The 13,457-nt window shown below is 42.3% G+C and overlaps 1 protein-coding gene across 2 annotated transcripts in view; it reads right to left on the bottom strand.

The window, feature by feature from the left end:
* Window positions 1–13,457, bottom strand: part of Cdh2 (cadherin 2) — a 225,697-nt gene that overhangs the window by 39,392 nt on the left and 172,848 nt on the right. For both annotated transcript variants that reach the window (XM_048447915.3, XM_085700091.2), the window contains exons 7-9: window positions 10,529–10,701; window positions 2,537–2,674; window positions 1,655–1,840 (exon numbers count right to left, since the gene is read on the bottom strand). In XM_048447915.3, coding sequence (XP_048303872.3) covers window positions 1,655–1,840; window positions 2,537–2,674; window positions 10,529–10,701 — 497 coding nt within the window. The remainder of the gene's footprint in view (window positions 1–1,654; window positions 1,841–2,536; window positions 2,675–10,528; window positions 10,702–13,457) is intronic.

The following is a 13,457-nucleotide window of genomic DNA, read 5'->3' as shown; positions in this document are numbered from 1 at the left end:
TCCCACATGAGAACACTCTAGATGATTAAAGCAATGCACAAATAGCCCTTTATGTGCACATTAACTGAGAGTATCTCCCTGAATCCTGCTGCCACTAGAATGCTGTAGGGACCTCGGTCTGCATTTCCCTTGGTGACTTTGTCATGGAAAGAGTAACAGCAGTAACAGGGAGGGTCAGAGGGTGCCTCGTGTTGCCACCGGTAGACTGAGAATGACCAAGAGCGGAGGCTGCCAAGTAATCTGTGATCAGGACAAACACGGCAGCATCCTGCCCTAGGCATCTTCAGATCAAGTTCAATGCAGTATTCAATTCAGCAAAACAGGAAGGAGGGCAGTAAGGCTGTAGTGCTGAATGAGTGAAATGCTCCTTATGAAGATGTACATCTGCTAGCAATCTGTGCGCAGCTTGAGTCCTTTCCTGTGTTCAATGTCATTCGTCCCTCACACATGTGGAAGCAGTGGGACCTGGACTCCAGCCCCACCTTTGGCAGGAGAAACCCGAGGTTCGCCGAGGTGGTGATGGCCACACAGCTTTGCCGGGACAGAGCTGAGATGCAAACACAGAGAGCTCCTCTGCTGACTATTCTCCACATATGTGGGAGATTTCCCGGTCCATCTCTTCCCCTCATGTGGACAAAGATCCTAATTCCCAGCAAGAAGTGCTTAGATGGATCATTTCTGTCAGGCAGACACGTGAGTTCACTTAATCAAGTGTCTAGGTGGTTAAAGGGAAGGACTTTTCTGAGACAGCTGTGCTTGGTACCCTCGAAGAGCTTTTCCTTTGTGCCGGCCACCATACTGCTCTGTAGCTCTTTTGGCAACTAAATACCAGAAAACTAGTTTTGCTTTCTATTTGTTTGTTCTTAATTTTTGAGAAAAGGTTTCTCTGTGTAGCCCTGGCTGTCCTGGAACTTGCTCTGTAGACCAGGCTAGCATCGAACTCAGTGACTGGCCTGCCTCTGCCTCCTGAGTGCTGGAATTAAAGATGTATCACCATGCTTGGCTAGGCTAGAAAACTAGTTTCTTAAAGTCAAGAAAATAGAATTTTAAAATAGCCATGTGAACGCAAATTATTTATAAAATGCAGGCTCTCCTGCCTACATATTCCATTTTGCTTTGGTTATTTTTCTTTGGCCTTTTGATTCATTTACTACCTGATCAAACTCCATGAGGTTAGTAGGCCTCCTTCCTCCCTTCTTCTCCCACCCTCTCACTATCTGTCCAAACCCCATGAAAACAATAAGCATTGACTCCCCCTCCCCTCTCATGCTTCCCACCTTCCTGACAGGGACTGAACTGAGAACCTGTGTATGCTAAGCAAGCACTCCAGCTACGTCAACCAAAGGTCTAACCTCGGGACGGGAAGGGCCACTGATAGAGCAGCTATATTCATTTCACTTTGAAGAGGACTCCCTTGTCTTCGGACTGGTAAATCTATCCAAAACGATTTAAACTGTAGTGGTAATGGGAGAGAATTTATGTTATCCTTAATTTCAACATAAATTAGAATGTATAATCCACTAAGGAGTAAAGAATTCCAGATGCGGAGGTATTTAGAATACAGTCCCCAGATTCTACAGGAAAGTAATGGGAGAGGACACCGGCTGGTGCCTGCTGAGTAGCTGTCTAAGTCTGTGCTACAAGGGACACTTACTTTTACCACAGTGACTAGCCCGTCATTGCTGTTGGGGTCTGTCTGGATGGCAAACCTCCCGGTAGGGTCTCCACCGCTGATTCTGTACACCGCATTCCAAGCTGGAGTGTGGGGCTGATCTTTGTCAGTGACAGTTAAGTTGGCCACAATGACATCCACCCTGTTCTCAGGGACTTCGCCGTAGAACTGGAAGAAAGACAAACTTCAGTCCGAGGTGAAATGTGGTCCACTGAAGGACAAGCTGCCTGATGACCATACCACCCTAATTTTACTGTCCCATTAGGTTTTTATGGTCTAAACTAAACAAGGAGATATATGCTGGTAATCACTCTATGTCTCACTGAAAAACAACAACAAAACGCTGGAACATTTTTCAGCAACCCGCTGGCTTTCTTTTTCTTTCTTTCTTTCTTTCTTTCTTTCTTTCTTTCTTTCTTTCTTTCTTTCTTTCTTTCTTTCTTTCTTACATTTATGTGTCAGCTTCATTAGTATTAAAATTAGCACCCATTTGGGTATATCAGTGTGATTAATGTGGGGTCCATAGAGAGGACTTACACATAGGAAATAAGTTCACTTAGGATCTAGGCAACTATACGCTGGAAAAATAGCACCAAGCAAGCATGTATTGAGGCATCTGAAACACTGGAAAAACTGTTACCTTTGCACCAAGCTATTTGCTGCACGCAGGGCGTTTTAACTTCTTTAACAATAACTGGAGGGTGATGAGGAAGTAAAGTTCTCCAATGCCTGTTTTAGAGCCCACGTGATGTAAACACTCTCAGGACAAGCTCCATTTCTATCTAACATGTTTATTATTCATAACAAAACTTCTTCTAAATGGCCCCCGGTGCTGAACTTCTCTGAGTGACAAGTAGTACTTACCGTCATGGCAGTAAACTCTGGGGGATTGTCATTGACATCTGTCACTGTGATGACCGCCGTGGCTGTGTTTGAAAGGCCATAAGTGGGGTTGCCTTCCATGTCTGTGGCCTGAATTATTAACGTATACTGTTGCACTTTCTAAAAAAGACATAAAGATTACAAGTTAAATGACGCTAATTCCTCAAGAAGACATAACAGTTGTTCTGCAAAGGGCTCTTTATTACCCACGGAGAGCACAGCGTCCTTCATTCTGATTAACATGACTTGCAATTTCCCACGTGGAGTTTACTTTAACTCAGGAAACACAGGTCTGGTTCTTGTCTGGGGAGATTTAACTGTGTATATTCACTTTGACTCCCAAGAAGGAATGCATTAAACACATTGCAGATGTGTGAAATTCATGGCTGAACTGAAGCCTCCATCTGGTATCAACCTTTCTCTTTTGCTACAAGGTTGCTAGTAAGTATTCGAGCCTTTTGGTGTATCTTATATATTAATTTCCATGTTTAGGACAGTAAAGAAACAAGGAAGTCAAGAAAAGCATATGTAATTCACAAAGTGTGTTGGTCTTCCCTTAATATTATATACATATTTTTTATTATTACATATATTGTGTTATAACTAGTTGATAACATTTTCCCCACTCCTCATTAGTACTAACTATTCAAAATTATGTAAGAGGTATATAGTCTTCAAAAAAGATCAAACTTTGGAGCTGAAGACATGGTTTAGTGGTTAAGAGCACTTGCTGCATTTGCAGAGGATTGGGGTTTGTTTTCCAAAGCTCACAGGTTGGTCCACAAACATCTCTAACTCCAGTTCAAGGGAAATGGGTGTCTTCTTCTATCTTTTGTGGGCACCAAGCATGCACGCAGTGCACGCAGTACACATAGCATCACACAGACAAAACATTCATACACATGAAATAAAGTAAATAAATCTAAAAATATTTTAAACAAAAATTAATTAAGGGGTATATGCTGTAGGAATTCTTACAGCCAGTAGCCTTTAAGTTACCCACCCACTTGGGTGTGGTCTCTTATACCATATATGCCGATGTAAAGCGCACATTTGGCCTCTATTCTGACTGAGGGATACAGTTGCTGTTCCCCATTCCAGCAGACGATTGTGATCTGTGAGTCCATCCCCAAATAAATAACCCTCTTATACTCAATTCTGAGCTACAGTGGGATTTCTTTAAAGCATCCTTCTTAATGTAGGTATACATTTAAATCATTAGTCCTGGAACAGAATAGGTGATTAATTGAATATGTAAATAATGAATGGATCAACACTAAGATACAATATATAGTGTCTATTGTTTAGAGCGCCACTCTATCAGGGATATAGATAGGGACACAGTTACATTCAGGTGACTTTTATCAGGCTAGGAATCATTACTTGAAAAGTACAGATTAGCTCTTTTTTAACAAGGAGCCAAATGAAGCTGTAATGCATGTTCACTGGAAATCCTGAGATTATCCTAGAAATCTATACTACCAGCTGATAGCATTTTCTTTGCAGAAACACCTAACCAAAAGCACTATCTGGAGTCATTTGGAATCTCCGTGAAATTTGGCACAGAATAAAAAGGATCATATTCCTAAATGCTAAACCATTCTGAGCAACAAAACTCTCTCTTCTTCAAACTAAACAAAACAAGTGTCATTGCAAAGTGCAGTTCCCTCTGGTTCTAAATATAGCTGACATTATAAACGGCCATTCTTAAGGGATTCCTGCAGCTTGGAGAAAAGAGGCACAAATTGTGGCTTTTGATGTAGTCATTAGAGGGAAGGGCAAGGAACAGAAAGAAGTGGGCTGGTAAGCCAGCCTCACAGGTGAGGCTCACTGTTCGGCTGATTGAGTGTCGATCTCTAGCAGGTATTTAAGTTCTCTTATTTCTTCCTAAAAGAAAATATACCATACTTTTAATTAGAAAATCTTCAAATATGTAGTGCAGGATGAACCATTTTAAGATTTTGTAACCCACAGCACTTTATTATAACCCAGAATGGGCTGTGTGTTTCCTTAACGGCTTTTCTTCTCAAGACTATTCCTTTGGGGGAAAATCTCGTGGGTTCTGATCCCTGACAGTGAACTACAGACAACTAATATCTGCTAGTGAGAGAGAACCAGTCTCTCCAAGGGATGAGTTCCCTAACTGGTTACAAAGTCAACCCTGAATCATATACACACAGGTAACACTAATGGACTGAGCAAGTTGCGTGTGTGGTGTGTGTGTGTGTGTGTGTGTGTGTGTGTGTGTGTGTGTGTAAGTATATTATAATAACAATTAAAGAAAGAGGTCATCGATTTGAGGAGTGAGGTGAGAAGAAGTGGGGAATTGGAGAGAGGAAAGGGAAAATGATACAACTATGTTTTAATTAAAAGATAAATCTTTATAGATGTTCATTCAGCTTCATCCTTTCATGGTTACTGATAAAACCCAGTGCGGGGACATTCAGTCAGTTTCCCAACTGAAAACTATGAAAATACAAATGTCCTATGACTGAGGCTAAGAGACAGTTAAGCAGACAAGGGTACTGACTGACAACTCTTCTGGAGGAGCAGGATTCAAATCTCCACACCCACATGGCAGCTCATAACTGTCTATAACGCTAATCCCCAGGGACCTGCCACCTTCTTCTGGTCTCTGAAGATATCAGGCATGCATGTGGTTCACAGATATGCATGCAGGCAAAACACTCAGGCACAGAAAATTAAGTAACATTTCAAGAATGCATGATGACTTATGAAATGCCATTTGTATAGCTATTACAATTATATTAACAATGAAACATTCAATCTTTCTTATTAATAATGCTATAAAACATATTAGGGACATACAGTGTTTCCTAATGTCTATTCTATAAAAAATTATTTAAAATTATACAAGCACAGTACATACAATTTTGGATGGAGCTGAGATGTTTGGATCAATTGCTAATCTTTGAAATTTTCTACTGCTTCAAGCGAGTACTGAAATCTTTGAGCTTTAAAGAACATTGTGTGGGTGTAGTGGTGCGCACCTGTCCTCCCTGCACTTGGAAGCTTGAGCTTGTGTTAGCTCCAGACAAGCTGGGCTCGGAGATAAATTCAAGGCCAGCCTGAGCTACAGAGTGAGACCCTGTTTCAATAACTACAAAAAGTCAAAACTCTAAACAAGGACATTGTTATTTCTTAAACACAATGCCTGTTAAAATTAAAATCGCCCACTTGATAAATAACCTAGTCTCTATGTATGTTCAGATGCCATGGTGGTAAGCTGATCTTGCATTGGTAGGGAAGTTGTACTAACTTATGATTTGGCAACTGATAAATCAACTCATAAGTCCAGAGTGCCTTGTGTGATTTAGTCATGCTTAACTGACACTCATGGGTGACATTTCAAATCTCTGAGAGGAGCATGGCTGCCCACCCTCACAGTGCTACACTGGATGCAGGAATCCTGACTTACTTCCCGTTATAGATGATATAAGGGCTTTCCTCCTTTGCTTATTTCCACCCCACCCCACGCCTGCTTGTTGATGTGTCTACCATGGCCTGTTCCATCCACACGTCAGTTCTTCTGCCTATATCAGCAATTCTCCACCAAGGTGACTGTGGCCAATGAAAAGATCTTCATCAGTGTTGCAGCTTGGGACCTATCATTGACATACAATGGACACTGGCTAAGGATTCCTTGGAACATGTACAGGATAGCCCCTACATCAAGAATAGTTCAGGATGTTGGTAGTGCATAGTTGAGAAACCTTCCCCTTGAATAGTCATCTTTCTTTGTTCCGGGCCTGAGAGTTGAATGGTTTGAGGCACAACTGTTTTGGGTCTTCAGCAAAGTGCCCACAACATATTTCTATCACTGTTTCCAACTTTTTTATCTATTCATACTTCAATTTGTGTATTGCTCCCACCCCAATGCATATGCACACACAGGGAAAGCATCGAAAATTATTTGTACAAAGAACTGCATGTGATTGTATGAGTGATAGGCATCACTATTCCAGCGTGGGAAGCAAGGAAGGTTTAAGCCAAGGATATATTGCAGACAAAGTCTTAAGGGTCTGAGATGCCAAAATAAAAGAACTTTGCCTTCATTCTAGGAGGTATAATGAGTCGTTTCACCATTGAGGAGACTCAGCAGTTTGTATAGATTATGAGGGGCTGCAAAGATGTGAGAACCGAAGTCAGTAACAACTGGAGACCACATGTTATGACCAAAAAGGAGTCCAGAGCACAAGTATAAGAAGTATTTGGCCTAAGAAACAGCAAACATTATTCTTTCTCCCAGGAAGATAAAATGCTGTAGGATAAAATCAATGAATGATGCTCAGTCAGTAAAGGGGCTGCCAGTCATGCCAGTGGGGGCGGGGAGGAGGTAGCTGCAAGGACTTACTGGGTACCAGGTTCCTGAAAGCTTCATGAGTGCTACATTATCTTTCCAACCCTTTTGTGACATCCCTGTTACAGATGTGGGAACAGGTTTATCAGTTCCTAGAGGTCCAGCAGCAACACATCAAAAAGGACCTCAGATTCAAACCTGGCAGAGAATCTGTGAGATGTAGTTTTAATGTTAAGTGCCTCTTATAGGCTCATATGTTCGAATAACTGGTCCCCAGCTGGTGGCTCTATTTGGGGAGATTGTGGGACATTTCTGATGTACAGCCTTGATGGAGACAGTATCTCACTTGAGGAGAGACCTAAGGCTTTAGAAGCTGGACTAACTTCCTGTTTCTTCTCTGCTTCCTGGCTGTGGATGTAAGTGACCAGCTGCCTCCTGCCACCACGCTTTCTTCGACGTGATGGGCTGGAGCACCGCATTGAACTATGAGCCAAAACAAACCCTTTCTACCTTAGGTTGCTTCCTGTGGGGTAATTTGGCATAGAAGTAAGAAAAGTGACTGCTACGGGTAATCCAGAGAGAAGAGTGGTTAGGCATGGAGAGATAAGGTTGGAGAAGGTAAAAAGTCAGGAATAGCCACCAGCAGCTAATACAGTAAGGAGTCAGAAGTCAAAGGTACATTAAAAAAAATGACGCTGGGGGAAGGGTGAACACTGTAGATTTTGAGACTTTAAAAAATAGACATTTTTAAAACCGCAGATTAAAGAAAAATTAAAAAGTGACTCTGATAAGCGTGTCAACGGTTAGAGGCTCCGTCTCTGAAAGGTGTCATACATCCTGAGAGAATGATAGTGAAAATTACTTTCTACAAAAAGGAAACTGTGAATTTTAATAGAAATAAAGGAATTCAAGCCTGCATAAAAAGTCAGAGTAATTTATGCCCGGCCTCAGGCAGAATTACCATAAACCATCCAAGATAGATGTACTTTTTTTTCTTAGAGAAATGACTTTCAGAAAAAGGAAGGCTTTCCATAATTTCCTCTGGTAAGTCATTGTTGATTTTTAATAATTCCACTGTCAAGAAGCGATTCCTCATATCATATCTAACCCATGATCCCATAGCTTCCATCCGTTTCTGCATTAGTGTTATCAAGGGTGCTGGATGGCTTCCCGTGTGAACTGTGGGATGTACTTAGCTACAATTACACCCCACCTCGAGCTTTATCCTGTAAGCTAAATATAGTCTCTCTTATTTTTTAAACATGGCTGGTCTGCATAAGAAAAACTGCCTTTAATTCCTTATGGCTCCTTCTCGTCATGCAATGGCCAGGGTAGATATGAGAGAACTCTCAGGGAGGAGCTGACTGAAGTCCCTACTTCTGTATTTCATGAGGATGAGTGAGTGGAAGGAGAAATATTACAGCTGCAACCTGCGCTGCATCTTGTTGATACGATGGACCTTACCCTGGAGAGGAAGTACTGAAACACACTCCATAGTCTCATACAAAGAACGACATTCATACTGAGTTTATGGGTTTGTAGGAATAGCATTTCATACTCCACTGGGAGAAGTGGAAATACTTAGACTGTGGCTGAGCCATCTTTTCCTATTTTTCTCTTTGGAGTATGTGAGGTGTAAATGTGTGCCTGCGCACAGCCCTGTAGAGACCAGAGAAGAACGTTAAGTGTCCACCCCATTACACTCCACCTAGACCAGAGGAGGACGTCAAGTGTCCACCCCATTACACTCCATCTAGACCAGAGGAGGACGTCAAGTGTCCACCCCATTACACTCCACCTAGACCAGAGGAGGACGTTAAGTGTCCACCCCATTACACTCCACCTAGGCCAGAGGAGGACGTCAAGTGTCCACCCCGTTACACTCCACCTAGGCCAGAGGAGGACGTCAAGTGTCCACCCCGTTACACTCCACCTAGGCCAGAGGAGGACGTCAAGTGTCCACCCCGTTACACTCCACCTCACTCTTTGGAACAGGGTCTGTACAGAACCTGGAGCTAAGCTGGCAGTCAGTAAGTCCTGTGATTTCCCCAGTCTCTGTGCCCACATTGTGCTGAGTTTACAGGAACCTTGCAATAACTGGCTTTTTATGTAGATCTGGGGATCTGAACTCAGGTCCTAATGCCAACACAGTAAGCACATTTACCAACTGGGTCATTTCTCCAGTGCCCCGAACTTTGAAAGTACCACAAGAACTAAATTCACCTTTGGATTACTAAATGTTTTCAGAGGTCAAGCACCTTTAGAGAAAGAACTACCAACAGTGAAAGTCAATGAATAAAATGTCACAGGTCCATACCTAATTTCTAAGTAGACTTCACAGACATAATTGAATTCATTCTGATTGATTGGTTCAGTTAATTGATTATAGTGTTTATGTAACTAGCAGCCATGTTGCCTTCTCTTCAATTCATGTGAACACTACTGGAGCAGAGAAAGTACCAAACCCAACTTCCCCACTCCTCAATGATATATATCGCAGTGGGCACGATGTTTCTCTTTGACATAATCTGACGCTTGATTACAGCAAAAGCTAACTCAGCCTGGAATTTGAAAAGCACAGCTCTCCAGATGTTGGCACTTGGAGACTTCACTTGAACAATGATTCTGCTCGGTCCATGGCCTTGCCCAAGCTCTAAGACAACCGCCAGGACACAGACTAGAGAAAGGGTGTGAAGGTTTCCTGAGGAGAGAGCTTTAGGAGAAGGCACAAGGAGGTTGGAGGATGGAAGTGTTCAATGTCTAGAAAAATAGGCTCAAGGGGCTGGAGAGTTGGCTCAGTGGTTAAGAGCATTGCCTGCTCTTCCAAAGGTCTTGAGTTCAATTCCCAGCAACCACATGGTGGCTCACAACCATCTGTAGTGAGGTCTGGTGCCCTCTTCTGGCCTGCAGACATACACACAGACAGAATATTGTGTACATAATTAATAAATAAATATTTTTTTTAAAAAAAGAAAGAAAAATAGGTTCAAAAGGCCCTCACGAGCAAAACGCAGTACTCAGGACTACACATCCACCTGAGACTTTACCAAAACATGCATGTTCTCTCACACTGAGTCACTGTGGTGTTTAATGTGGTCAATGTTGATATTTCAGCAACATACATTCTACAAGTGTGATTCTCGACATCACCAGCTGTAAATGCTCAACAGTAGAATTAACACAGTTACCAGTGTTCAGACATGGAAAGTAAATTCTCTTAGAGTTCAGCAGCAAGTAGTCATAAAGATGATAATTGTCTTGCAACACAGCCACCAGGCAGTTCCCAGAACCCCAGACACGTGACCACCAGCACATTATTTGTAGTCTCTGAAAATGAATTCAGAGACATATTCCTTGACCACGATGTCTTGCTTGGTTCCCCAAGAAAACCTTTGACTATAAACAAAAATAGGAGGAATCTTTAAAAAAAACCTGCAAAATTGGAAAGGAGAGAGTATTGGTCTAACTTAGTGAAATATCCCTGAAGCTGACATTAATTTATACTGTATACACACATCATTTATGACATGAAGTTCTGTGAGAACTCCCACTGCTGACCAAGAGTGGAACTGAGCATGTGAATGAGAGTCTGGATCAACACCTGCTGCCTCTAAGACTACGCACACATTCAGGACAGTTTGGGGTCTGCTTACCTCTCGATCCAGACCAGCTGCCACAGTGATGATGTCCCCAGTCTCATTGTTGATTGTAAACATGTTGGGTGACGGGGTGCTGGGAGCCTGGGACAGGATCCTGTACCTCAGCATCCCATTCAGGGCGTTGGGGTCGTCTGCATCTATAGCAGTGACTGTCATCACATAAGTCCCTAGAGGTGAACAAAGCAGGTCATCCTTTACTCCAGGGAGCCTAAAATCAGGCATCCTTACTATGTTGCCTGTCTCATTCCCACTTTTTCACATGCAACAAAAACGTTTTAAGTCCTTCAAACAAAAATCTTTTTAAAAATAATCAAACACGGCAGTGCAGAAGTCAGTCGGTAGAATGTCTGTCATGTAAGCACAAGGGCAGGGTCCAATGCCCAGAACAACCTAAAAACAAAAGGCAGTTCCAGGAGGTGTGTGCTTGTAAGTCCAGTGCTATTGAGATGGACACATCAATTCATTGGACTCACTGCACATCCAAGCCAGCCTAGTCTAACTGGCGCCAATGAGAGACCCTGACTGAAGAAAGGTAAAATGGGCTTTTCTGGAAGAGTGACACCCACTGGCCCTGCATGCGTGTGCATCCCCAAGCCCATACATGTCATCATAATAAACATAATCTAGATGCAAAAAGGAATTACAAAATACACATTTATAGACTCAATTCTTCCCATACCTAGACAACAAATCTAGTCTATGAACCCCAAAGGGCTCATGGCCAACTTTAATTTATATAGATGCAAAGAACAGGAAATACAGATACTATTTGCAAAACTATTTTATGGCTACCCATTCTTCTCTCTGGTTTCACAGGAGCATTTCACAGAGCTTGCTGGGTGTAGTTCTCCCCACTGTAAGCTATGTGATCGGAAGAGCCCATTCCACTGTCCCGGGCCAGAAGGAAGCATGCTAGGCAGTACTGCTCTGCTAAGCTGGGCAGACACTCAGCATTGTGCATTGTTATTTTCTTAAGATTCGAAGAACACTATAACTGGCCTGGGGACTTTAACCCACTGAATATTTTAAAAACTAAATTTGGAAATCAGATTATCCAAGCAGGCACTAAGAGAACCCAGTCACTTTTAGAATAGTTTGTTTTGTGAGATCTATTTAGAACAGAATGAGAAAATGTTCTGTCTCTGTCTTCTAGGATACCCAGAGTCTGGGCTTACTTTAGGAATGTAGGAAATTCACCCCAGAATTGGTCATGGCTTAGCTGTATTATTCAAATATGTTTTCAAAACTCTTTCTTTTCAACAAGTTATTCTGTCTGATTAAGCAGCATGTCCATACCGTTCCTAGTTTAGAAACTTTATTTCATAGGTATGAACTGACTGGCTTTCCCTTTCTCGCCCCTGCTACACTGAAGCTCCTGCAGGGCAAGGGAGCATCTAATCACAGGAAGTGCACCCCGTGTTGGCTATCCTTATAATGATCACTCAGAGACTTTCATTCATGGGACGTTTAAGTAGAAACTCATGATCGGATGTGCAATAGGTATAGCTTGAATGGCTTATTTCATATAACAAGACTTGTAAAGGAGTGGATTAGCTGAAGTCTGAAATAACCATACAGGAAAATGATACCTAAAAATAAAACTTCTGTGGTCAAAATGTCCAAAGCTTATTTATATTGTAGGATATTTGCATGAGATACATACATTTTATTTACTTACTTTTGTGTTTATCTGTGTGTGTGTGTGCGCGCATATGCTTGTGTGTGTGTGTGTGTGTGTGTGTGTGTGTGTGTGTGTGTATGTGTGCGTGCATCACAGCATGCATGTGGAGCTCAGAAGACAACTTCCAGGAGTCAGTTCTCTCATTTCACCAAGTGAGTCCTAAGGACTGAACTCAAGCCCTCAGGCTTAGCTTATGCCTTCTACGACTGAGCCATCTTGCCAGCTGCACAAGGCTCGGTCTGATTATTAGGCCTTCATTATACTGTAGTTTAAAATGTGTGAGACTGGAGGATACCTAGTCTGAAAATGAGGCTGAGGGAGCCACAGAGGACAGAGTCCCCTCCATGCCTCTCCCCTCCCTCCAGATGCTCCCCACACCCACCTCTCTTTATCGCGAAGGATATAGACAACACTTGGACCTACAGTTTAAGGCATAGTTGTTTCTTCCCACAAAATAGCTGATGCCTTAGGAACCTGCAGACATTGGTGGGAGGGCCAAGGTACAAGTGCATATGTGCTTTTAAATGGTGATATTTTATAAAACAGAATAATTAAGTCTTTGAAAACACCAAATCTGCCCACAAAGGCTGGCAAAACATTTATTTTTTTCATTCCTTTACAAACTGAGTGCTTGGGTCTTCTAGGCTTTCAGACTAAATAGGCTTCTCTGGCCTGGCTAATTTGTGATTGAAGTCCTTAGCTTTCAGTACAAGACTCTGAAATGTCAACCACTTCACAATGGCAAGAGGCTTTCGGCAAGGGCTGTCTCAAGGCCAGGCCACTTTCCTTATGATAGCTGAAAGAGGGTCGTGGAGGATATGGGGCAGGGCACTCTGGAAGTAAATACCCAGTGTGTCACAGCTGCCACCGGCCCTGCCTTGCTTGTGGTTTCACTGCCTGGTAACGGGCACCAAGTAGCTTTTTCTAATACTCAGTCCCCTCTGCGGGAATCTGTACTGTGTACATCGAAAGACTCCCTCAAGTGACTCTCACTATGCCAACTACAAAGCAAAGAAAGGCTACTATAGATTCTGTAGTTTCTTGTTTTCAAACGAGGCAGAAATCACAAGGGATGTAGAGCGGTTTAGCTGTCTTCCCTCTTCAATCAGTTTTCCCCTTAGTTGCTTCCTTTTGGTTCAAAAGCACCGTGAATGACAAATAATATTAAAAGATAGATACATTCCTTTTCTTACTGCTCTCACGGATTCAGTTACAAATATTTTTCTCTCTGAGGAAATATTT

The sequence above is a fragment of the Myodes glareolus genome, chromosome 13 (assembly GCF_982192425.1).
Source record: "Myodes glareolus chromosome 13, mMyoGla1.1, whole genome shotgun sequence".
NCBI classification, from domain to species: Eukaryota; Metazoa; Chordata; class Mammalia; order Rodentia; family Cricetidae; genus Myodes; species Myodes glareolus.
The sequence above is the reverse complement of the archived record's forward strand: the minus strand, read 5'-3'. Positions and strand labels throughout refer to the sequence as shown.